The following is a 26,050-nucleotide window of genomic DNA, read 5'->3' as shown; positions in this document are numbered from 1 at the left end:
TAAAAATTTATTTTTCAGCTCTATAAAGATATAATTGTCAAATAGTCATTGTATTTAAGGTGTTCAGTGCGATGTTTTGGTATATGTAAATGTTGTGAAATGATCCTCTTAATCATGTTCATTAACCTCTCCATCCACCTTATTTATTTTGGGTGTGTTAGGTAAGATCTACTATCTTAGCAGAATTCATAGAACAGTGCTATACATTAGATCTTCTGAACTTATCATTCTTATAACTGAAAATCTGTACCTTTTGATCAACATTCTCCCCATTTCTCCTACCCCTCTAGCCCCTGGCAACTATCATTCTACTTTCTGTTTCTATGAGCTCAACTTTTTTAGATTCCACATACAAGTGAGATTATGCAGTGTTTGTTTTTCTCTGACTTAATTCACTTACATGGTATCTTCCGCATTCATCCATATTATCAGAAATGGCAGTGTTTCCTTTGTTTTCAAAGGCTGAGTGTTCCATTTGCGTGTGTGCGTGCACGTGTATCACATCTTCTTTGTCCACTCACCCACTGATGGACACTCAGATTGTTTCCATATCTTGGCTGTTGTGAATAACGCTGCCGTGAGTGACGCAGTGAAGATCTCTTTAGGATTCTGATTTACTTTCTTTTGGACAGATGCCCAGAAGTGCGACTGCTGGATCATATGCGATAGTTTTCTTGTGTGTGTTTTGAGGCGTTTTCCATAACGGTAGAATTTACAACCCCATCAACAGCGCACAGGAGGAACTCGCATGGGCTCTTCTGATAGGAATTTTATATTTCAAAAATACTCTAGAGGTTAGAAAAAAAAATGAGGCAAGCTGTCCTTTTTTTTTTTTTTTAAGCCTCTTCCTCCATATCTACTCTTGATAAATTTAGAAGAAAATTCTATCACCACTTTTTTTCCCCAAAATTTTATTGCAAAGCAGAAAAATAAAAGGATGGTGGAATCAGGATGAGTTCATATTTATTCCTAAGTCTGGTATATCTACTTGATTTCTGAAGTTATTTAGAGAAACATGAAGAATCAACATGGAAATGCTAATTTAAGCCACTTAATGCAGTTTTGCAGTACAGCATGTCATGAGGCATTCATAAGTCTTCCAATAAAGACACATTTAACGTTACTACTAAGATTCATGGGTGGGATGTAATTAAGAATATGTTCCCTATATATGTACTTAATTATGTTAGTAGTAACAGCTTACCTAATAGTCATAGCCTATTCATTAGTAAATGACCTGTCAGGCTACTGACTTGATTCACAAGAAAATTCACCAGTTTGGAAATGAGACCTATGCTCACTGTAATGCTCCTGTTTAATCAATGAAGTTAGAAACCTGATTGAGATATAGGTTGATTTCTTCTATTTCTAAAGCAATTTTATTTTAAATCTTTTTGATTAATGGAACGCTATGATTTAGAATTTCTGATCTCCTTAGAATCTGGACAGCTATGGCATTAACATTTTTGTCTTACTGATGAAATGATTATAAATCTGGCAGTCAGACTGATGGCTATGTTTCAGACTTTGGAAGCTGTGGTTTCTTTCCCCTGCTTCCTACAGCCTTGTCAAGGTCATCCTAGGAATTAGTAGGATGTAGCTTCTTAGAAATTAGTAGCTAATTCCTAAGAAGTACCAAACCTTTAGGCTTTCTTTCTCTGAAACTGTAAACTGGGAGCTGAAAGCTTGATGCCAGAGCAAGGATTTAGAATCCAAAACACAGTAGAAGTGGAGAACAGTTCTGAGAAGCCTTAACAATGGGAATAACAAGATAATAAATCCAGGATTGAGCCAAGTAATAGTTGAAACCAGTTAGGATTAAAGAAAGAAAGCATGAATTTTTAGGTAGTATTTAAATGCCATAAACATTGGAAATATTAGAATGCATAATTTTTTCCAATTTTCTAATTTGTAAAATACACATAACATAAAATCTGCTATCTTAACTACTTTGACGTATACAGCTCAGAGGTATTAAGTACATTCATCTTGTTTTGCAACCATCATCACTCTCCATCTCCAGAACTCTCTTCATCTCGCAAAACTTAACATTCTATATACCCATTCCCATTCTCCCCCATCCCCAACCCCGGGAAACCACCATTCGGCTTTCTGTCTCTATGAATTCGATTTCTCTGGATACCTCATGTGAGTGGAGTCATACAGTAATTTGTCCTTTTGTGAGTGGCGTATTTCCCTTAGCATAGCGTCCTCAGGGCTCACCCCCGCTGCGGCACGTGTCAGCATCTCTTTCCCTTGTAAGGCTGAATGGTATCCTATTATATGTACATACCACATCTTGCTTATCCACTCGCGCCTTGACGGACACTTGGATGCTTCTGGACACTTGGATGCTTCTGCGTTTTAGCTATTGTGAACGATGCGGCCACGAACATGGGTGTACGGATCTCTTCAAGACCTGCTTTCACTTCTGGGGGTGCGGGCCATACACCCAGAAGTGGAGTTGCTGGATCATATGGTAATTCTATTTTTAATTTTTTGAGGAGCCACCATGCTGTTTTCCATGGTGGCTAAACCATTTTACGTTCCTGTCAACAGTGCACAAGAGTTCCAAATAGAATGCATAATGTTTTAACAGAAAAAATGTTGCTTTTTTTTCTGCAGTAGTAGTGGAGTGATTGGTTGAATTTCTCATATCAGTTGCCCTGAAAATCCCGAGTATCATTGTGTGCCTAGTGGCAGCTCCCTGAACTGCAGACCTGGTGTCTAGGACAAACAAACTGTTGTTTACTAGTAGTTCCTTCTTAAGAATAAGAACATCTTCCCTTTAAAAATATCTAAATAATTGAAAAACACCCTCTTTTGATAATAATTGATGGGAAAAGTAGTGACTGAAAGTTATTACGCATTCATTGCTTTAAAAAAAGAGACAGTAGCTACTTACACTTGAAAAATCGCTAAATATTCATTTTACATAGTTCCTCACCTTGATGTGTGGACTTCAGGCTTTAGCCTGAGGCCTGTAAGCTAAGTGATGTGGTTCAGGACTCCGAACTCTTCAGACGTTGAAAAAGCCTGAAATCTGTTCACTGCTTGTATCTGGCACAAAACGGTGGTGCTCAATACATATCTGTTGGTGAAAAATGAGTGAATGGTCCCTGAGGCTTCTTGCAGGATACTCCTTGCTATTTTTGGCTCAGCTAATTTCTAAGAAGTACCAAACCTTCAGGCTTTCAGAGTTCTTCTGTTTTCTGTAGTTTTTTTCCTGAAAGATGTTCTGTTTCCTGTAATGTTGTTTCTTTCTCTTTCTCTTTCTTTTCTTCTACATTCTTAATAGTTTATGTAGGTTTGTAGTATTAGATAATGTGGTTTTTGAGGATCTCTATGTATTTATCATTTAATAAAGCGGTCAATGTATTTTCCAAACTTTGAATCTGATTTTTATTCGCTTCTTTTTCTTTTACTTGAGGTGTTTTATTCATTTGTTGATATTTTATTTTAAAAGATTAGCCAGTATCCCAGACTTAGAACAAACTTCTGGTCTCCGAAAGTAAGAATGAGGGGAGGAGATAGTTAGGGAGTTTGGGATCGACATGTACACACTGCTATACCTAGAATGGATAACCAACAAGGTCCTACTGTGTAGCATAGGGAACTCTGCTCAATGTTAGGTGGCAGCCTGGATGGGAGGGCAGTTTGGAGGAAAATGGATAAATTTATACGTATGGCTGAGTCTGTTTGCTGTCCACCTGAAACTATCACAATATTGTTAATCAGCTATGTTTTAATACAAAATAAAGTTTTTTAAAAAGGCAGTTTCCTTAGTGGTCTGGTCTCAGGTAATCTTTTCATGTAGTAATAGCTCCATCTTGTGGACCTTAAGGGTATTAGTACTGTACACTTTTAAGTTCTGACTTGTTTGCGAATGTGCAGATCTTTATTTTAACACCTGAGGCTTAGACGTGGTGCTAGCTACTAGACGCTTCCAAAGAGTAGAATGACATGTAATCACATATTGAGTCTGAGGTTTCCTACCCATGAATAATGTGTTACTCTTTCTAAAACCACACAGTTATGACTTCAGGGATAGAGCGGTTTACTGAGTCCTGGATTTAAATAATGTCTCCAGTTTTGGGGCTTCCGTGGTAACTCAGCTCGTAAAAAAAATCAGCCTGCAATGCAGGAGACCCTGGTTCCATCCCTGGGTTGGGAAGATCCTGTGGAGGAGGGCATGGCAACCCAGTCCAGTATTATGGCCTGGAGAATCCCCATGGACAGAGGAGCCTGGTGGGCTACAGTCCATGGGTTGGCAAAGAGTTGGATATAACTGAGCAACTAAGCACAGCATAGCACCATTCTTTGGGGTTTTTATGTTGTATAGAGTAGGTGTCAGAAGCGTTGGAGCAGAAACTGAGGAATACTGTAGTCTCCCTTAGTTTGAACAAGCACTTAAATAAGTGACAGAAGTTTTAGCCTCTTGAATATAAATCTGTGTAGCTTTCTGCTTAGCCAAAGCAGCAGCAAGGTAGCTACTGTCTGGAAACCTTTGGCTTATTTCCTGTACTGATCCTATCAGTCCCTGTTTTTTGATGCAAAGTAGCAAAGAAGTAATTCTAATAAGTGCGCCACTAAGTAATTTTCATTTTAAATCGTTGTTTAAAATATGCATGTTTATAAAAGTAATGGCAGAGTTGGCATCATGTATGCCCTTTTATAGAAGTTTTAAACTAAAAAAACTGCATTTAAAATTTTATTCCTTGGTAAAAAATAATTTTATGACTATTTAAAGCATAGTTTTATTTAGACTCTATTTCAAGTTGATACTTGACTCTGGTATACAAAGGAGGTAACAAAGTGATTTTTCTTCAACTGAGTTTTTAGGCAGTAAGCATCTGAGATTTTTTTTTAATATATCATTCAATTTCAAATAGTCAATTTAAGGCTGTAAACGGATTACAGTAGAACTGTCATTGGTTAAAACATTTTTGGAGCATAGTATTTTATCTTAATAGTATTTTATATACAGAAGAGCCATACAAAAAAGATCTTAATGACCCAGATAACTACAATGGTGTGATCACTTAACTAGAGCTAGACATCCCGGAATGTGAAGTCAAGTGGGCCTTAGGAAGCATCACTATGAACAAAGCTAGTGGAGGTGATGGAATTCCAGTTGATCTACTTCAGTTCCTAAAAGAGGATGCTGTTAACGGGCTGCATTCAATATACCAACAAATTTGGAAAACTCAGCAGTGGACACAGGACTGGAAAAGGTCAGTTTTCAACTCATTGCCAAAGAATGTTCAAACTACAGCACAATTGTACTTATCTCACACACTAGCAATGTAATGCTCAAAATTCTCCAAGACAGGCTTTAACAGTGTGTGAACTGCAACTTTCGGATGTTCAAGCTGGATTTAGAAAAGGCAGAGGAACCAGAGATCAAATTGCCAACATCTGTTGGATCATCGAAAAAGCAAGAGAGTTCCAGAAAAACATCTACTTCTGCTTTATTGACTACACCAAAGCCTTTGACTGTGTGGATCACAACAAACTGGAAAATTCTTCAAGAAATGGGAATACCAGACAACCTGACCTGCCTCTTGAGAAATCTGTATGCAGGTCAAGAAGGAACAGTTAGAACCAGACATGGAACAACAGACTGGTTCAAAATTGGGAAACGAGTATGTCAAGGCTGTATATTTGTCACCTGCTTATTTAACTTATGTATGCAGAGTATATCATGCAAAATGCCGGGCTGGATGAATCACAAGCTGGAATCAAGATTGCCAGGAGAAATATCAATAACCTCAGATATGCAGATGACACCACCCTTATGGCAGAAAGCGAAGAAGAACTAAAGAGTCTCTTGATGAAAGTGAAAGAGGAGAGTGAAAAAGTTGGCTTAAAAGCTCAACATTCAGAAAACTAAGATCATGGCATCAGGTCCCATCACTTCATGGCAAATAGATGGGGAAACAATGGAAACAGTGACTTTATTTTGGGGAGCTCCAAAATCACTGCAAATGGTGACTGCAGCCCTGAAATTAAAAGATGCTTCCTCCTTGGAAGAAAAGCTATGACCAACCTAGACAGTATATTAACAAGCAGAGACATTACTTTGCCAACAAAGGTCAAAACTATGCTTTTTCCAGTAGCCATGTATGGATGTGAGAGTTGGGCTATAAAGAAAGCTGAGCACAGAAGAATTGATGCTTTTGAACTGTGGTGTTGGAGAAGGCTCTTGAGAGTCCCTTGGACTGCAAGAAGATCCAACCAGTCAATCCTACAGGAAGTCAGTCCTGAATATTCATTGGAAGAACTGATGCTGAAGCTGAAACTTCAATACTTTAGCCATCTGATGCGTAGAGCTGACTCATTTGAAAAGACCCTGATGGTGGGAAAGATTTAAGGTAGGAAGAGAAGGGGATGACAGAGGAAGAGATGATTGGATGGCATCACCGACTTGATGGGCATGCGTTTGAGCAAGCTCCCGGATTTGGTGATGGACAGGGAAGCCTGAAGTGCTACAGTCCATGGGGTCACAAAGAGCCAGACACAACTGAGCAACTGCACTGAACTGATTGTATCTTCTGTGTCAAGCTTCTTGTCTTTTGAGGAGTACCTGATTTTTAAAATCAGCCAAACTGGGGCTTCCCTGGTGGCTCAGTGGTAAAGAATCTTGTCTGCCAGTGCAGGAGACATGGGTTTGATTCATGGCCGAGTAAGATCCCACGTGCTGTGGAGCAACTAAGCCCGTGCACCACAGCTACTCAGCCTGTACTCTAGAGCCCGGGAGCCACAATTACTGAGCCCATGTGCCTAGAGCCCGCGCTCTGCAAAAGGAGAAGCCGGAGCACAACGAGAAAGTTGCTCCCACTCACTGCAACTGGAGAAAAAGCCCGTGCAGCAGTGCAGACCCAGCACAGCCAAAAATAAATAAAATTATTTCTAAAAACATAAGAACAGCAAAATTGGGAGAATAATGTGGGTAATCAAGCTGACTGGTTTTGTTTGTTCTGATTTGGGGTTTAAATAAATGTTCTGATTTGGGGTTTGTCTTCTAAACCGCCTCTGAGATAGAATCTTTTGATAGATTACTCAAAAGTATTTTGAGTAATTGCACTGTCGCTGGAGGAAATGCATAGCTGTTGGAGGTGGTTGCTTTGAAGATGGCCCTCCTCAGAGATACAAGTTCTGCTATGTTTAAAACTTTTCTTTATAGGAACATTCTTTGCATTCCATCCTTACAACATTTTATTAAGAAACTTGGTATGTTTATTGAAGTAAGAGGACAAAGGAGCTCCAGTGACCATCTCCCCTTCTCTGTTTTCCAGGAAGTGTTTCACATGGTTGTTGAAGTACCACGCTGGTCGAATGCAAAAATGGAGGTATGTTTCACCTTTGCTAGTCAGATAGAGGATGTCAGGTTTGATCTGGTTACACCGATTTGCTCAGGGGCTGAACAGCTTAAGTCCAAGGCTGTCGTCTTTCTAGTCCCAGTCGGTTTTCCAGTTGTGTCCCCCCTTGCCTGCCTGTCTTCCTTCTGTGCCCCAGTTAAACTCAACCATTTACTCTGTGCAAACACGCTACACTTTTTCCTTTCCCACGCCTGTGCCTCCAGCACTCCCCAAACCGAGAATTACCTTTTTCTCCTTTGTCTTCTCTTTAAGTCCTTTGTTGACTCCTCCATGTAGTCAACAGGCTTGCTTCAGTCACCCCAGCCATAAAAATAATTTTATTGGAATTTCTGTCACATTGTATTAATTTATTCTGATGACATCTAATAAATTTGGCTTTTTGTTATGGATATCCATAATATTTGCTATCACTTAAGCTTTTTGACAGTAATAAAACTTTATATGTAATAGACAAATATTTGAAGAATTCTAAATGCCTTAAAGGAAAGCTGAAGTTAGATATTTTCTCAAATGTTAGGATTTATTCTAGCTAGTTTTAATTTTTGCTTTCTGAAATTAGAACATGTTCTTTTCCCCATCTTGTTCATTCCTGTGTACCTCAAATAAAATTTCCCCTTACAGGCTGATTATGATGAAACTTTTATTTTAAATTATGAAAGTGTTCGGGATAAAGATGCATCATGTAAATGGAACTAGGGGATGCCTATTTCATAATTCCTTAAATCCCTATTTGAATAGTATTTCACATACAAATATACAATGATTTGAAATTTTTTGTTTCAGATTGCTACAAAGGACCCTTTAAACCCAATTAAACAAGATGTGAAGAAAGGAAAACTCCGTTATGTTGCAAATCTGTTCCCTTATAAAGGATATATCTGGAACTATGGTGCCATCCCTCAGGTCTGTCTCTGTGCAGTTGTGAGAAATGTACTTTTCAGCTTACCTTACAAAAATTTAACCTACTACTTAAAAAAAAGACTTAAATTCCTACAAAAAGTTGTTCCTATAGTAGGTTATAAAAACATAGGGGGTAATTAACTCATTTTAATACTTCCTTAAATAACTTATTTTCAAGATAAACTAAAAGGCAAGTCTGCCACTTTCTAGATTTTCCAACTTGCTTCTGCTGCTTCCTCCCTGAGATGGGAATATTCCCCCCTGAAATATTCCTAGTGCATAGCTCATGTGGCTGTTTGAGGAATCAAGCACTTAGAACCTGGCACATGTAAGTTCTCACAGCTGTTGACTTTTATCTCTATCATCCAGATTGCTCCTTCTTTGTGGTAAAGTAATAATGGAGTTCTGTTTTCCTAAACAGTCACCCCTTTGAGGTGAGGGGATACCTGCATTGTTTACCAATTTGTCCCTAGCGCAACAGCAGTGTGTCTAGGCTCTTATTTCATATTTGAATAAAGAATCTCAAACCAACGCTGTGACACTTAAGATTTCTAAATATCCAATTTATTTTCTTCTTGCTGATAGTTTGTTTTTATTAACCAGTAAGTCTACTAAGTGGAATCTACTGTGAAACAACCTATAAGTTACTAAAACATAGGGCAAACCCATCTAGCTTGTGAAGTGAAAGTTGCTCAGTTGTGTCCGACTCTTTGCGACCCCATGGACTACACAGTCCGTGGAATTCTGCAGGCCAGAATACTGGAGTGGGTAGCCGTTCCCTTCTCCAGAGGATCTTTGAACCGGGGTCTCCCGCATTGCAGGCGGATTCTCCGCCAGCTGAGCTACACGGGAAGGCCATCTAGCCTGTGAGGTAATCACCGAGTCTAAGGTCAGCACCTCACCTTGTGCTGCAGTTGATCACTGCTTAGCCTGGAAACGTCGTCCCTCTGGGAAAACGTTGCTGAAATACTTCTCTCTTCTGCAGGTTGAATTTGGTTTTGTTGGGTCTGGTCTTCTTTTCCCCATCACTTTTATCTCCCTGCCTTTACTCCAGCTGAGTAAGCAAACAAATCCGAGAAATATGTTCTGGGTTGGGAGGGAAAAGAACCAAAGCAGCAGCTGTACTTCAAATTGAACTTCCTGACAAGCACAACCCGTCCTTTCCCCTGTGCCGTGCTCTGTGAGGACTCTGCCTCACAGTTTAGCAGGAAAGAAACCCAGCCGCTTAAATTTTCAGCAAATCCTGATTAAACTTCTCATTCTTGATCTTGACCAGTGATGACATTTTTGCCATCAGCACATGTCATTTCCATCTTGATATTGCCACCTACCTGTCTCTGCTTGGAGACATCTTTTAAAGAAAGTCTAGTTAATAGAGTAAGTACTAAGAGCTCACCAAAGCAGTTTTCTTTGAATCCATTTTTTAAGTGAACATCTGGGTCTACATTTGTGTTTGCGTATCGTCTTGGTTATTAGATAGTTGGGTTTTTTCTGTTTAAAATAGGATCTTTATCCGTTTAAAGCTTAACAGGAGCCCAGCATTTAATTAAGGTTATTGTGGTAGTTAAGATATGAATAAAGGATTCATTTTGATGAGAAATAAGTAGCTGAAGATTCCTATTTTGCAGAACAATCACGGGATGTTACCTTTTAGTGCCAACATGATCCACTTTGTCATTAACACATATAGGAATAATACACTCTTAAGTTTTATTTTCATTTTTTTTTAGACTTGGGAAGACCCAGGACACAATGACAAACACACTGGCTGTTGTGGTGACAATGACCCAATTGATGTGTGTGAAATTGGAAGCAAGGTAATAGAATCAGAAATATGTTTCTTTGAGATGAGAGCATTGAAATCTACAAAGTTCTTACTTTTTGTAAATAAAATATATGAATATTAGTGAAGAAATGATGTCTCTTTGGGTGATAAAAGTGTCCATTCCATTCTAAGCATTTGTACATTATAATTTGCAATTTAAACCTAGCCTAGGAAAAGGTGTATATTATAGGCATGTGTGTGGAAGAACTGGACATGTTCTGCATTGCTTTAAAAGGCAGATGAGGAGTCAGTGGATGAAGGGTACCAGGAGGCAACAAGGCAAACCCTGCCTCAGGATTTGGAGTGACTAGTGAATTGGCCCCATGGGGGTTAAATAACCCCACATGTTGGGGGTTTATGGTAGAGATTCCTCTATCAAGTAGAGTTGCTCTAAGGTTCTAACTGTGGTTATTTTCCTTTTTCTTTTTTAATGGTTATTTTCTTTATGATTTTTCCCAGCCTCAAGAAAAGAGCAAGCAACTGAAAAGAAAGTTGTCTTCAGTTGCTTAAGTCATAAAGTTCAGGCTTATTGTATGACTTACCTTACTCGGTGACTTCTATAAAATAAAAGGTAAAGAGAGTGCATTAAAATAGGTGTTTGAAACAAACTCTGGAGCACTTCTTCAGCACAAGCAATGACAGTTTAAAAAACATGAATCACCCTCAACTCTGATAGGATTAGTGGATATTCACTTGTTTAGCTTTTAAAAAATTGTTTACAGGAACCATCTTAAGTTTGTAGAAATTTGGTGTCTTCCTCATTTCCTATTATCCACCAAGTAAAACTGTTCTTCCAGAGTTTGATTCTGTAGTTTTGACCTAGCTGTGGTTTTTGACTCTCAGGTGTGTGCGCGAGGGGAAATTATCAGAGTGAAAGTTCTGGGCATTCTGGCAATGATTGACGAAGGGGAAACCGACTGGAAAGTCATTGCTATTAATGTGGAAGATCCTGATGCAGCTAATTATAATGGTAAGAAAATATGCAGGGTCTGGACCTTACCCAGTACCAGACTTAACCTGTAATGACAGTCGTTAAGCCCATGCCTTCAAACTGTTACAGGATGGAGGAGCGAAACATTTGACAGCACTGTGATTTCTGCTGCTGAACCCCTGTGGTTAACTGCATAAGCTTTCTCCTTCATTCCAGGACAGGAGAAATCTGGTAGTTTGTCTTTCCTGTTTTCTTCTTTCCTTTTCCACATGCTAGCACTTACTTGCTCTATTTTTTAAAAAATAAAAAAATTGAGATGTGCATGTCACGTGTCATGAAATTCACCATTTTAAAGTTTCCAGTTCCATGGGTTTGATACATGCACTAGGCTGTTAACCGCCACCACCATCTGATTCTAGATCATTTTTACCATTCCAGCAGAAAATCCCACATGCGTTAACCATCACTCCCTATCTCCCCTTCCCTCAGGCCCTGGCAACCACCTACCTATTGCCTGTCTCTATGGATCTGCTTGATCTGAACATTTCACATAAATGGGCTCACATGATATCTGACTTCCTTCACTTAGCATACTGTTTTCAGGGTCCATCTACGTTGTAATGTGTCTCAGTACTTTATCCCCCCCTTTTCTTGGTGGTAAAATTAACATAAAATTCAGTATCTTGACTGTTTTAAAGGGTGGAATTCAGTGGCATTTAGTATATTCACAGTGTTGTGCAACCATCACCACTTATCTCATTTCAGAACATCCTCATCACCCTGAAGGGAAACTCTGTACCTTTAAGTACTTAGTCACCCCTGTTCCCTCCTCCTCCGAGGCCCCGACAATCACTTACCTGTTTATGTCTCTGTGAATTTGCCTATTCTGGATACTTCATATACATGGTATTGTGAAATATATGGCCTTCTGTGTCTGGTTTCTTTTTACTTAGGTTTTCTAGGTTTACCCATGTTGTAGCATGTATTAGTACTTTTTTTTTTTAATGGCTGAGTTTAGTCTGTGGTGTGGATATATATCACATTTTGTTGATCCATTCATCTGTTGATGGACATTTGGGTTCTTTTTGGCTATTAGGAATAGCGCTGCTGCTATGAACATTCCTGTATAAGCTTTTGTGTGGACATGTCTTTTTAATCCTCTTGGATGAGCAAGCTCTGGGAGCTGGTGACGGACAGGGAAGTCTGGCGTGCTGCAGTCCATGGGGTCGCAGAGCCAAACACAACTGCGCGACTGAACTGACTGACTTGGTGTATATACCTAAGAGTGGAGTTTCTGAGTGAAATGGTAACTCTTAATGTTCAGCCCCTTGATGGTGATTTAGTTGCTAAGTCGAGTCCAGCTCTTGCAACCCCATGGACTATGGCCCATCAGGCTTCTCTGTCCATGGAAATCTCCTGGCAAGAATTCTGGGGTGGGCTCTCATTTTCTTCTTCTGGATCTTCCCGACCCAGGGATTGAACTGGGCTTTTCCTGCATTGTGGGCGGATTGTTTATCAACTGAGCTACCAGGGAAGTCCCATGTTTAGCCCCTTGAGGAACTGCCAGATTTTCCCCAAAGCGGCTGCACCATCTTACAGTCCTGAAAGGGTTCCAATTTTTCTACTTCCTTGCCAGCATTAGTTATTTATCTTTTTAAAGTACAGCCACTCTAATGGGGTGTATCATCATATTTTTGAGCTATAAGGCTACTTCAGACACTAGACCTTTATCAGATATATATGATTTGTCTGTATTTTCTTCCATTTTGTGGATTTGTTCTTTTGTTTTCTTGATGGTGTCCTTTGAAGTACTCATGGTTTTCATTTTGATGTAGTCTATTTTTTCTTCTGTTGCTGTGCTTTGGGTATCATATTTAAGAAACCATTGCCTAATCTAAGCTTACAAAGTTGTTTCCTTCTAAGAATTTTATAAATTCAACTCTTACATTATTCCTTTCTGTTGTTATTTTTACCTTTCAGAGTATCATCTCATATATGTTTAAATATGTGCATATTTGCATATATATATATATATACATACACAAACTCATTTAAAAAGGACTCAGCACCAACCCTTTAATAGTGCAATGGGAAAAAAAGATGGAGACTGACTTTTTCTTTCAGATACTTCTGTATTATTTAAATTTTATACATTGAGAGTGCATTCCTTCATTTAGTCCTGATACTGTTCGTCACTGTGTCCATTTTCACATGTGCTATTTAAACAAGAGTTCAGTTCAGTCACTCAATCGTGTCTGACTCTTTGTAACCCCATGGACCGCAGCATGCCAGGCCTCCCTGTCCATCACCAACTCCCAGAGTTTACTCAGACTCATGCTCATTGAGTCTGTGATGCCATCCAACCATGTCATCCTCTGTCTTCCCCTTCTCCTCCTGCCCTCAATCTTTCCCAGCATCAGGATCTTTTCAAATGAGTCAGCTCTACGCATCAGATGACCAAAGTATTGGAGTTTCAGCTTCAGCATCAGTCCTTCTCAAGAATATTCAGGACTGACTTCCTTTAGGATGGACTGGTTGGATCTGCTTGCAGTCCAACGGACTCTCAAGAGTCTCCCCAACACCACAGTTCAAAAGCATCAATTCTTCAGTGCTCAGCATTCTTTATAGTCCAACTCTCACATTCATACATGACTACTGGAAAAACCATAGCCTTGACTAGACGGACCTTTGTTGATAAAGTAATGTAAACAGCTTTTTAATATATTGTCTAGGTTGGTCATAGCTTTTCTTCCAAGGAGTAAGCGTCTTTTAATTTCATGGCTGCAGTCACCATCTGCAGTGATTTTGGAACCCCAAAAAATAAAGCCTGACACTGTTCCACTGTTTCCCCATCTATTTCCCATGAAGTGACGGGACCGGATGGCATGATCTTTGTTTTCTGAATGTTGAGCTTTAAGCCAACTTTTTCACTCTCCTCTTTCACTTTCATCAAGACGCTGTTTAGTTCTTCTTCACTTTCTGCCATAAGGGTGGTGTCATCTGCATATCTGAGGTTATTGATATTTCTCCCAACAATCTTGATTCCAGCTTGTGCTTCCTCCAGCCCAGCGTTTCTCATGATGTACTCTGCATATAAGTTAAATAAGCAGGGTGACAATATACAACCTTGGCGTATTCCTTTTCCTATTTGGAACCAATCTGTTGTTCCATGTCCAGTACTATGTTCCTGTGAACATAGTTCACAGGAGGCAGGTCAGGTGGTCTGTTATTCCCATCTCTTTCAGAGTTGTCCACAGTTTATTGTGATCCACACAATCAAAGGCTTTGGCATAGTCAATAATGCAGAAACAGATGTTTTCCTGGAACTCTCTTGCTTTTTTGATGATCCAGCAGACGCTGACAAATGGATCTCTGGTTCCTCTGCCTTTTCTGAAACCAGCTTGAACATCTGGAAGTTAGGGTTCACATATTGTTGAAGCCTGGCTTGCAGAAGTTTGAGCATTACTTTACTAGCATGTGAGATGAGGGCAGTTGTGCAGTAGTTTGAGCATTCTTTGTCATTGCCTTTCTTTGGGATTGGAATGAAAACTGACCTTTTCCAGTCCTGTGGCTACTGCTGAGTTTTCCAAATTTGCTGGCATATTGAATGCAGCACTTTCACAGCATCATCTTTTAGGATTTGAAATCGCTCCACTGGAATTCCATCACCTCCACTAGCTTTGTTCATAGTGATGCTTTCTAAGGCCCACTTGACTTCACATTCCAGGATGTTTGGCTCTAGGTGAGTGATCACACCATCATGATTATCTGGGTCGTGAAGCTCTTTTTTGTACAGTTCTTCTGTGTATTCTTACCACCTCTTCTTAATATCTTCTGCTTCTGTTAGGTGCATACCATTTCTGTCCTTTATTGAGCCCATCTTTGCATGAAATGTTCTCTTGGTATCTCAGATTTTCTTGAAGGGATCTCTAGTCTTTCCCATTCTGTTGTTTTCCTCTATTTTTTTGTATTGATTGCTGAGGAAGGCTTTCTTATCTCGCTGTTCTTTGGAACTCTGTATTCAGATGCTTATATCTTTCCTTTTCTCCTTTGCTTTTTGCTTCTCTTCTTTTCACAGCTATTTGTAAGGCCTCCTCAGACAGCCATTTTGCTTTTTTGCATTTCTTTTCCATGGGGATGGTCTTGATCCTGTCTCCTGTACAATGTCATGAACCTCCATCCATAGTTCATCAGGCACTCTATCTATCAGATCTAGTCCCTTAAATCTATTTCTCACTTCCACTGTATAATCATAGGGATTTGATTTAGGTCATACCTGAATGGTCTAGTGGTTTTCTCTACTTTCTTCAATTTCAGTCTGAATTTGGCAATAAGGAGTTCATGATCTGAGCCACAGTCAGCTCCTGGTCTTGTTTTTGTTGACTGTATCGAGCTTCTCCATCTTTGGCTGCAAAGAATATAATCAGTCTGATTTCGGTGTTGACCATCTGGTGATGTCCATGTATAGAGTCTTCTCTTGTGTTGTTGGAAGAGGATGTTTGCTATGAGCAGTGCATTTTCTTGGCAAAACTCTATTAGTCTTTGCCCTGCTTCATTCTGTATTCCAAGGCCAAATTTGCCTGTTATTCCAGGTGTTTCTTGACTTTTTACTTTTGCATTCCAGTCCCCTATAATGAAAAGGACATCTTTTTTGGATGTTAGCTCTAAAAGGTCTTGTAGGTCTTTATAGCACCATTCAACTTCAGCTTCTTCAGCGTTACTGGTTGGGGCATAGACTTGGATTACTGTGATATTGAATGGTTTGCCTTGTAAACGAACAGAGATCATTCTGTCGTTTTGAGATTGCACCCAAGTACTGCATTTTTGACTCTCTTGTTGACCACGATGGCTACTCCATTCCTTCTAAGGGATTCCTGCCCACAGTAGTAGATATAATGGTCATCTGAGTTAAATTCACCCATTTCAGTCCATTTTAGTTCGCTGATTCCTAGAATGTCGACGTTCACTCTTGCGATCTCCTGTTTGACCACTTCCAATTTGCCTTGATTCATGGACCTGACATTCCCGGTTCCTATGCAATATTGCTCTTTACAGCATTGGACCTTGCTTCCATCACCAGTCATATCCACAACTGGGTGTTGTTTTTGCTTTGGCTCCATCTCTTCATTCTTTCTGGAGTTATTTCTCCATTGATCTCCAGTAGCATATTATTGGGCACCTACTGACCTGCGGAGTTCATCTTTCAGTGTCCTATCTTTTTGCCCTTTCATACTGTTCATGGGGTCCTCAAGGGAAGAATACTGAAGTGGTTTTCAGTTCCCTTCTCCAGTGGACCACATTTTGTCAGACCTCTCCACCATGACCCATCTGTCTTGGGTGGCCCTACACAGCATGGCTCATAGTTGCATTGAGTTAGACAGTGTCTTGCTGGGGCTTCTCCTTTGCCCTTGGACGTGGGGTATCTCCTCACAACCGCTTCAGTGCTACCGTCTTACTGGGGTTTCTCTGCCCTTGGACGTGGGGTTTCTCTGCCCTTGGACGTGGGGTATCCCCACATGGAGATGTGTACACAAGGGTACACACGCTAAAATAGTGTGCTTTGGCCACAGTTAATGAAGCCACAGCATCTTTACATCAGCAGCATTTTCTGGGTGTCATTTTCCCTTGCAGTCAATATTGTTAGAACCCTGAAAGTTTCTCTGGGTGGCTGGGCCTGTGGTGCAAGCAGTATACAGCTTTCCTTAAATGTCATCTGTTATAACTGGAAGAGAATTAAGCAGAGGGAGCACTTGACAAGTCACAACTTTGGGAGGAATATACACAGAGCCATGGGGGCGGATGGCCTACCCACTAAAGTGACCAGGTTGGCCATGTTGATCCTCTTTGACATTATGGGGCCCACGACGGCCAGCCACCCGCCTGCTGCAGTTGTGGGCGTCAGGAAAGTGAGCATTTCTTGCTGCTCATGGTTGTGGACTGATTAGAGGCTGAACCCAAGGAACAGCACAGAATTGATCTATAAAGCACAATTGGAGGAACAAAACTTAAAGTTTTTCCTACTTTTTTTTTTTTCCTGGGTCTGGTGTCCAGGGTTCCCTAGTCTGGGTCCAGCATACCTTTCAATATCTAATTCAAAAAAAGTCAAACAGTTCATCAGTTCTTACATTTTTTCCTTACTATGATAGAATACAGAAATATGTTAGATCTTTGTCTCTAGTTTTTGGCAAAGAACTAAATCCCTTGGAATTTCCTGAGTGATGAGTGTGTCTTTTATTCACAGTGAGCCTCTTTCATTACACCTGAGTTTGTGCTAATAAGGTGACTTAAGGTGGGGCCCTAGCTAGCCTCAGACAGGCTCAGTCAACAGAAACACTGAATGATTAGAGGGTGGGAGCTTTTAGCCCCAATCACTGACCCCTGGGACTGGGAGGGGAGGCTCCATGAAAAGTCTGGAATCATGAGATGTGGAGCACTTCTGGGATGGTGAGCACACTGCAATGCTGGGAGGGTGGCATGCCTCCCTCTGCCCACCAGAGGACATGGGAACTACACCCTCCATCCCCCCATGCTGGGTCCTAAGCATCTCTTTTGTTGGACTGTTCCTGAGTTGTATCCTTTATACTAAACCAGTAAACATAAGCTCAGTGTTTCCTTGAGTTTTATGAGTCTTTCTGGCAAATTTTCAAACCCAAGGAGAGAGCTGTAGGAAACTGATTTATAGCAAGTGGTCATGGCTTGGAATTTGCCACCAACGTCTGAAGTGGGATCGCTGTTGTGGAACTGAGCCCTCTAACTGTGGGACCTGACTCCATTAGTCAGTGTCATTATTGAACTGAATTGTCAGCCTGGCATTTGGTGCCTAAAGAATAGAATTGGTTGGGAAATTTGTTAGAAGACAACATTCACTTGCATTTTAGATTTCTGGATTTTCAAACTATTTCTGTATCAGATGATACCTTTTACGTGAATTATAAGTTCCTTGAAATTTATCAGTGTTTAAACATTTCCCAGTTCACTTTGTAAACTTACCCTACTTTAAGTGGTACTCTGATAATAAAATACATGATTTTCTTTAACTATATACATTACAAATTGGGCTAAGCCAAGTTTATATTATAGAAATATAAATAAGCTGTTGTTGAACATATTCCTGCTTCCAATTACAATTTTCCTGATGGGTTTTTTTTTTTGTACTTGTATCTTCTATTTGTTTGCATGGAAAAGCAGTTTGGTCATTTAAACTTGAGTTTGATGGCATTAAGGCTCGACATTGATAATGACTATACAGAAACTTAAAAACATTTTTTTTTTTTTACAGAGGACACTTTTTTTGGGCCAGAAATATAGTATTGTGATATTGAATGCCTATACTGTAGAGTGAGGAAAGCTTATTCACATGTAATAAGTAACCTATCAGTGAACATATGTAATGCATTTTTTCTTGTCTTTTAGTACGTCATTGGAGCGTGATCCTCAAGTACAACCTCAACCTGTCTTTCAGTATCTTTTATCCTCTTTGGAGAAGGGCATGGCAACCCACTCCAGTATTCTTGCCTGGAGAATCCCATGGACACAGGAGCCTGGAGGGCTACAGTCCATGGGGTCGCAAACAGTTGGATACGACTGAGCAACTGAAACACACATCCTTCTCTTGGGGCTTCCCAGGTGTCTCAGTGGTAAAGAATCTTCCTGCATTGCAGGAGACACAGGTTTGAGCCCTGGGAAGTTACACACGCTTGCCAAACTATGCTCTCATGCAGCCCCCAGTCATTTCTCCCTCCTCTTATTTAATAGGAATTATTGTGGTACTGATTGTTCTCTTAGTACTTAATGTCAGAGCTATTCTAAGACACTAGATGATTTTCTTTTAATATGTATATATGTTCTCTTCTCGAAAAGATATTAGTTCTAACATTATTTGAACTTTTTTGACAATCCATCCTATAGCTCTTGAAAGTATGTGGTATTTTTACTGAATGCATAAATAATTACATATACATCTTGCAGTCTGAGAAGAGAATCTTATTCTCTTCTTAGATATTAATGATGTCAAGCGGCTGAAACCTGGCTACCTGGAAGCTACTGTGGATTGGTTTAGGAGGTACAAGGTTCCAGATGGAAAACCTGAGAATGAGTTTGCTTTCAATGCAGAATTTAAAGATAAGGTAAGGTGTCGCTCAGAACTGTAGCTGTAGGCCTATCTGTGTTGAGACATAATTTAACCATATTGTTACCATCTAAAGACTGTATGACCATAAAATAGATGTTTAAAGACATAAGACAGGCTTTATGTTGATTTGTTCATTTAAATGGTTTTCTTCCATTTTTGATACAAGGAAATGATTCAGAAGAGACGAAGCTATCATACTTTGGTAAAATGTTGATGATAAGAAAAGAACAGGGCTGTCCCCTGGTGGGCCAGGGGTTAAGACTGTGTTCACTGCAAGTACCATGGGTTCCAGCCCTGGCTGGGGAACTAATCCCACATGCCATGACCCGAGCCCAAAATGAGGAAAGGAAAGAACTTGTTTCTGTTATTCTAACGAATATCTCTTTAAATTACAGAACTTTGCAGTTGACATTATTGAAAGCACTCATGACTATTGGAGAGCATTAGTGACTAAGAAAACTGATGGAAAAGGAATCAGCTGGTAAGCATTAACTCTTTTCTCCATGTTTAACACACAGAGCAGACTAGCTTACTCCAGATACGTTAATAACCTCAACATATTGTACCGTTACATTCACTTAGGAAAGAGATAACTGGTTTTATCAGTACTTAAGTCAATAGGAAGTGCAGACTGAAGGAAAAACCACACAATGTAAAGGCTGTGAGTTACAATTTATTTGAGGACTGTAGCCCAGGAGACAACTTCTCAGATAGCCCTAAAGAACTACTGCAGAGATGTAAGGGAGGAGCCAAGAGAGATATAAACTTTTTTTTGCTGGGAAAACATGTAGTCAAGCATAAAAAGATGACTGCTAATCATAAAGAAGAGACATCTCAAGTTAATGATTTCAGTGCTTTTCTATGTATGAGAAGAGGCAAAAATCCGGGGTCATTTGAAATTTTTTCTTAGAAATTCATGTTAACTATCTAGGGGCCAGTATACCCAAATCTTTCCTGTTCTTCTCCATCCTGAATTCCCCTCAGGGCACACTGTCAGCAGGTGACTGTAGTGGGTAATGGCTTGATCCTGGTAGAACTGGAATATAGCAGGCAACATTTTTTTCTTTGCAGAAAGTAAAAAAAAAAAAAAAAATGCCACAAAGATACTCTGAATAAGTAAAAACTAAAATTATAAAGGGGAGAATGAGATCAGAGCTTTGTAAGGGTAACTGGGGAAAACTGCCTAGCATCAGGGTGCTCAGAATGGGTTGAGTACTAGGGTTGGTATTCTCTGATGTAAATATATAGGATCATCACAACTAAACCAGGATCTACCATGCACATTGAATTAACTACTACTACTACTTCTACTAATAATACTAATAACTAATACTGATTGAGCAGTTAATATTTGCCAAGGATGCAACAGAGATACAGGGAGATTAAACTTAACCAAGGTCATACCGCAGTGTTTTGGAATGAGGACTCGCATCCAAGTCTGTGTGGCCCCAGCTTATTTTTAGTATAATATACTCCCTCTTTAAAGATTATAAGAGAATGGCCACCATTACCACTTAACTAGTGTTGTTCTGAAAATAGTAGCTGATGAAGTAAATAGGAGAAAGAAATAAGATGCAGGAATACTGGAAAAGGGGGAAGCAAATTGTTGCAGATGACATGACTGTGTACACAGAAAACCCTAGAAAAAAGAACATAAGGTGGAGGATTACAAAATGAGTATATATGCACATTGCTAGCTTTGTATATGAACATAACAGAAACTATAATGGAGGAAAAGATCCCATGTAGAATAGAATTTAAGAAAAAAAAGTATAAATAAGAAATCTGAACGACCCAGAATAAGAAGAAAACTTTAAAACTCTATAGAGAAAAATAAAAGATATTAAATATAAAGGTATCATATATTCATGAATAACGTTCAGTTTCATCTAGGAAAAAAAAAAACTGCATGTCAGAATAGTGACAGAAATCCTGAAAAAAACAAGGGTATCGGTGGTGAGGTTTGCACCAACTGCCTATTTAAGAGGAGAAACGAGGCTAGATCTCTGTCTTGCCCTTTACATTCCTTTCTTCCTCCAGATTTGCAGACTGGCAACCACCCTCATGCTGTAGCTGCTTTTCATTTCTGAAAGGTGCTGTAACCAGGCAGGTCCTCCTGTACAAGTAGCCCAGCACCAACCAGTGTTCTTAACCCAGCTGCTTTATACCCACCTGTTAACTGGTACTGGCTGCCAGCATGAGTTTGCAACTCTTGTCTTATGTCAGTGTTTTAATTCCAGACAGATAAATTGTAATGTGAGAAAATTCTAGAAAAAGACTAGGTGCATTTAATTTATTAGCTTGTAGTAGGGAAGACCTCTCTAAACAGAAGACAAACTCAAAATCCAGAAAAGAAAGGTTTACTTACGATTTTCTAATGTATCAGGAGGCAGTCCTTCCCAGTTTTTTCTTAACACCTGACAAAGGACTAAATTTCTTAATTTATGAATAACTTACCCAAATTGATGAAAGAAAAAATACTAATAGAGGGAGAGAAAAAGTAAGTTTACATATAAGATGTGCAGCCTCACTTTATAATTTTAAATGCAGCTCAGAAAGATAGTGTTATCCTTCAATAAATCTGCACAATTAAAAAAATTAAATGATAGCCTGGAGTGGCAACATTTATCTATAGTTGTGAGAGTAATTTAAAAAAATTTAATGATAGTCTGGAGTGGCAACATTTATATGTAGTTGTGAGAGTTTGAATGGGTACAGCCTTTGTGAGGGCAGTTTGACAGTAGTCAGTACCTAGGTTTTTTTGTGTCTTTTTTTTAATTGGAGGATAATTGCTTTACAATATTGTGTTGGTTTCTGGTGTATAACGTAAATCAGCCATTAATCTCAAAATTTTAAATTCTTGTATTTCTTTGTAGCACTACTACTAGGAATGTATCCTATATAGTCCTGAAAGATGTATGTACAAGGATGTTCACTGCAGTGTCATTTATAATATTAAAAAAGTTAGAAACAACCAAACTGTAATGATTAAGCAACTCATGGAACAGTATATGGCACATTGTTCTGTATATGTTGATATGGAATAATGTCCAAAATATATTAAATGAGAAAAGCAAAGTCCATAGCAGTATATTTATCATAGTGTGATCCCATTTATGCAAGGTAAGATATACCTACACACCCCAGCATCTGTTTATATTATAAATTTCTTTTCTGGAGGGAGAAAAGAGCTATAGGAAATTCTCAGGAATGTTCTGTAAGTTGGGATAATGTCTTGTAAAATAAAAACATCTGTCTCTCCACAAGCATAAGAAAAACTGGGCACACACACACCTTTGTATGAAAATGTACAATCATGAGACTTTGCTTTTAATAACTCCTCTATTTTGTGGTATCCTGTTATTTCTATGGAAATGTTAAGTAACAGGTGGCTGAATATTTTTTCCTTTTCATAGAATATTTTTTATTATAACCACATAATAGTATACAATAATTCAATATGAAGGAAATTTTGAATCATAGTTAACCAAAAAAAGTTTTTTAAAAAAATCACTGTAATCTCAGTTTTTCCATAGATACTTTTAGTAACATGTAAAGTTTTCTCTTTTTATAGTCCTTTTTAAGTATATTTTAAAAAACAATCATATTGTATGTATAATGTATGGGGTTCCCAGGTGGTAAAGAATCCATCCACCTGCTAATGCAGGAGATGTAGGTTCGATCCCTGGGTTGGGAAGAGTCCCTGGAGTAGGAAATGGCAGCCCACTCCAGTATTCTTGCTGGGATAATCCCATGGACAGAGGAGCTTGGTGGGCGATAGTCCATGGGGTCCTAAAGAGTGAGACGCGATTGAGCGAAAGCATATGCACATACATAATACATACATTTTGTTTTGTGGTTTAGAAAAGCTAACACTACAAGCATTTGTTATGTCATTAAATATATAATATTTTATAATATAAATATTCCGTCTGTATATTGTTCTGTCTGTTGGATAAATCAGTTTTAATCATCTCTGTTGTTGGACATATTGGTTACTTCCAGCTTTTCAGTCTTATCAATAGTGAAAATCATGCATGTTGAACATCTTTGTACATAATTATTTAAATCTCTGAGTTTGGCCAGGTGGAATTTGTCTATCAAAGTGTATGTGCTTTTCAAAAGGTTTTGGACACTTTTTTTTTTTTTTTTTGGTGTGTGTTAAAAAAATTTTTTTTTAATTTTGTGGACATATTTTACCATATTATTTTTCAGGAATATTGAACCAGGTGTTGCTCCTGCCAGGTGTCAGCACCGATAGAAACCAGATTTTTTTTTTTTTTTAATCTAATTAGGAAAGATAGGCCTCTCATTTTAATTTGCATTTCTTAGCTCTTTCAAAGAATTGCAAAGCACTCAATCACAGATTTTAAAATCTGAACTTGTTAAAGTATTTGAGTAAAATTTGCCTTAAGAATAGCTGTATCTTGCCAAAAAAAAATAATCAAAATGTTTAATATAGGTGATAAATCTTTCAACAACGCCAAACTTGAATCTCACTTGACCTACCAGCTCCAGCTTGTTATTTTTAACACGAGTTTTAATGAGAGAAGTTTTTGTTAGTGTGACACTTTCGCTTTGTGTAACAGCATGAACACCACGGTGTCTGAGAGCCCCTTCCAGTGTGACCCTGATGCTGCCAAAGCCATTGTGGATGCTGTAAGTAAAGGTTTCCTGGAGAAAAAACAAACTTGGTGGCCAAAAAATACGGTGTTGAATGGGGATGGAAAGTATTAATTATTAATTATTCATTGAATATTAATAACCCAAGTGCCTGGGTACTTATCATAAGCCATTTTTCATAAGAGTACCAATGGGAACTTACATGGCTTGGTCATAGCAAGGATGGAGAAAGTCATCAAATTTCAGGTACCATTGCAAGAGTGGTTTGTAGACCTAGAGAGACTTTCAGGTGAGGTAATAAATCATCCATCAAAGAAATAATCTGATTTTGATTAACCTAAAGATTGAAGCTTGTCTAAAATTATTCTCATATATTAGACGAGAAAAACGAAAATGAGGTCTGACTTTACTGACTTGTATAGTATAAGGGAAAAAGACAATTTAATGATGAAGCCAGTATGTTTAGATTTATTTTTATTTGTATATAAATTTTGACAAAGTTGAGATAAAAGGGAAAAGCCATTGGTTAACAACCAGTACTTTTCAATAAGAACATTCTGCTTACATTTTATGTATATGTATGTATATATAAAGTCTATATATACATATGTTGGTTTTTCAATTATTTCAAAAAAACATTTTTATTAATTATTCTCCTGTGTTGTCATTAAAAGCCAAGAGGTTTTGAGTTTGTTAGCATTTCTTAGTAGAACAAGCTTTGCATTGTTCCCATCTGGTGTAAATTATTTTTAGAACTTAAAATTTGAGATAGTTGTCTTCTGTTCACATTCCTTTTAATCTTTCTGTCAATATACTTTTTTAGCTTATTCTTTTCCTGGAATTAGACTAATACATTTTAATACTGTGTTTTAGTTACCACCACCATGTGAATCTGCCTGCACAATACCAACAGATGGTAAGATCTATATTCTAGTAAAATTACATTAAACATTCTCCATATGTGTGGGGAAATGACATGTATATCTGTAGATACATGTTACATACCACATACATACAGAGAAAGAGGAGAATGGGGAGAAGCGCTCTCAGGGTTTCGAGGCGTCCGTGGGAAAAAGATTGCTGTACGTAACCCCTTTAGTGCCAGCCCGTGACAGCAGCTTCCAAGTCACGACCCACTGTTCTCTGAGTTCCTGGTAGGTGCCTCGTGGAGGCTGGAGCAGGCTGGGCTCTGCCTCCCCGTCTGGCCACAGGCTGATTCACCCAGAAAACAGTTCTTTCCATCTTTAGACATTAGAATTCTCTGTAAGGCTCTTCTGGTGAGAATTGCCGATCTGTAGGATCAGCCGTCAAGAGTAAGGATGTTTAGTTGCCCAGTCGTATCTGACTCTGCAACCCCGTGGACTGTAGCCCACCAGGCTCCTCTGTCTGAGGGATTTCCCAAGCAAGAATACTGGAGTGGGTTGCCATTTCCTTCTCCGCAAGAGTAAGGAAGCCCAAAACAAAACACTGATAAGTTACCTGTTTTGGTAATTTAGTGAAGCTGTGCATGTATGTAGATTTAATGTAATCCATAGCAGTATTTAGTAAAGCAAGTATATTATTCACTGTTATATGTTGGGTGTAATTTTGATTCTTAACAGGGATTCTAATTGGTTTCTCTTTTTCCTGACTACAGTGGATAAGTGGTTCCATCACCAGAAAAACTAAGGAAATTTCTCTGGAATACAAGCTGATATTGCTGCATCCTACCTGTCGGAAAGTGTTAGATGTGAACGTAGTAGCTTTTCCAAGCTTTAAACTTATAGAACTAATCAGTCAGATTCTGCTGTCACCAATCCAATATATTCATACATGATCCATCTAAGAGCATTTATCATGTCAACTAAGGTAACTTTTAGTTCCTGCTTAAATATGAAGGCGGTTGTAGTTTGGAAGTCATCTGTGACTGAGTATGCAAGATAAGTACATATTGGATGTATATGTTTGCCATGGGTTAGGAAATAAAAATTATTTTGTTTCAACTTGGTTTATGATATTTTTATTTTAATCTGAAGCCTAACACTACCAAGCAGGCTTGGGTGCTGTTTGGTATTGGCTTTCTATGACTGATCTTACAATTCAGTTTTACTAGACTAAAAACTGACTTTTTTAGGCACCTGAAAATGAAATCCCTTATATTTACAGTAGTTCTTGATACTCTGCTCATACCTAATTCCTGTCGTCTCATTGTGAGTCATCAGTCAGAATAGTTCCGTGATTAAATTTGTGCACTGCGTTAAATTTGAGCTCTGCAGACC

At 38.7% G+C, this 26,050-nt stretch overlaps 1 protein-coding gene across 2 annotated transcripts in view; it reads left to right on the top strand.

Annotated features, from left to right (window-relative positions):
- PPA1 (inorganic pyrophosphatase 1) overlaps positions 1-25,774 on the top strand; it is a 33,654-nt gene extending 7,880 nt beyond the window's left edge. The window contains exons 3-11 of one of the 2 annotated variants that reach the window (XM_015104411.4): positions 7,299-7,352; positions 8,166-8,285; positions 10,013-10,099; positions 10,951-11,077; positions 19,037-19,164; positions 19,565-19,650; positions 23,759-23,828; positions 24,666-24,708; positions 25,429-25,774. In XM_015104411.4, coding sequence (XP_014959897.2) covers positions 7,299-7,352; positions 8,166-8,285; positions 10,013-10,099; positions 10,951-11,077; positions 19,037-19,164; positions 19,565-19,650; positions 23,759-23,828; positions 24,666-24,708; positions 25,429-25,460 — 747 coding nt within the window. In that variant the 3' untranslated portion in view covers positions 25,461-25,774. Of the gene's footprint in view, positions 1-7,298; positions 7,353-8,165; positions 8,286-10,012; positions 10,100-10,950; positions 11,078-19,036; positions 19,165-19,564; positions 19,651-23,758 lie in introns of both variants that reach the window. The other variant, XM_060406860.1, reaches the window with a different exon arrangement.
- The last annotated feature ends 276 nt before the right edge of the window (positions 25,775-26,050 follow it).

Source organism: Ovis aries, chromosome 25, assembly GCF_016772045.2.
Source record: "Ovis aries strain OAR_USU_Benz2616 breed Rambouillet chromosome 25, ARS-UI_Ramb_v3.0, whole genome shotgun sequence".
Taxonomy (NCBI): Eukaryota; Metazoa; Chordata; class Mammalia; order Artiodactyla; family Bovidae; genus Ovis; species Ovis aries.
Note: the sequence above shows the minus strand (reverse complement) of the source record. Positions and strands in the feature narration are given on the sequence as shown.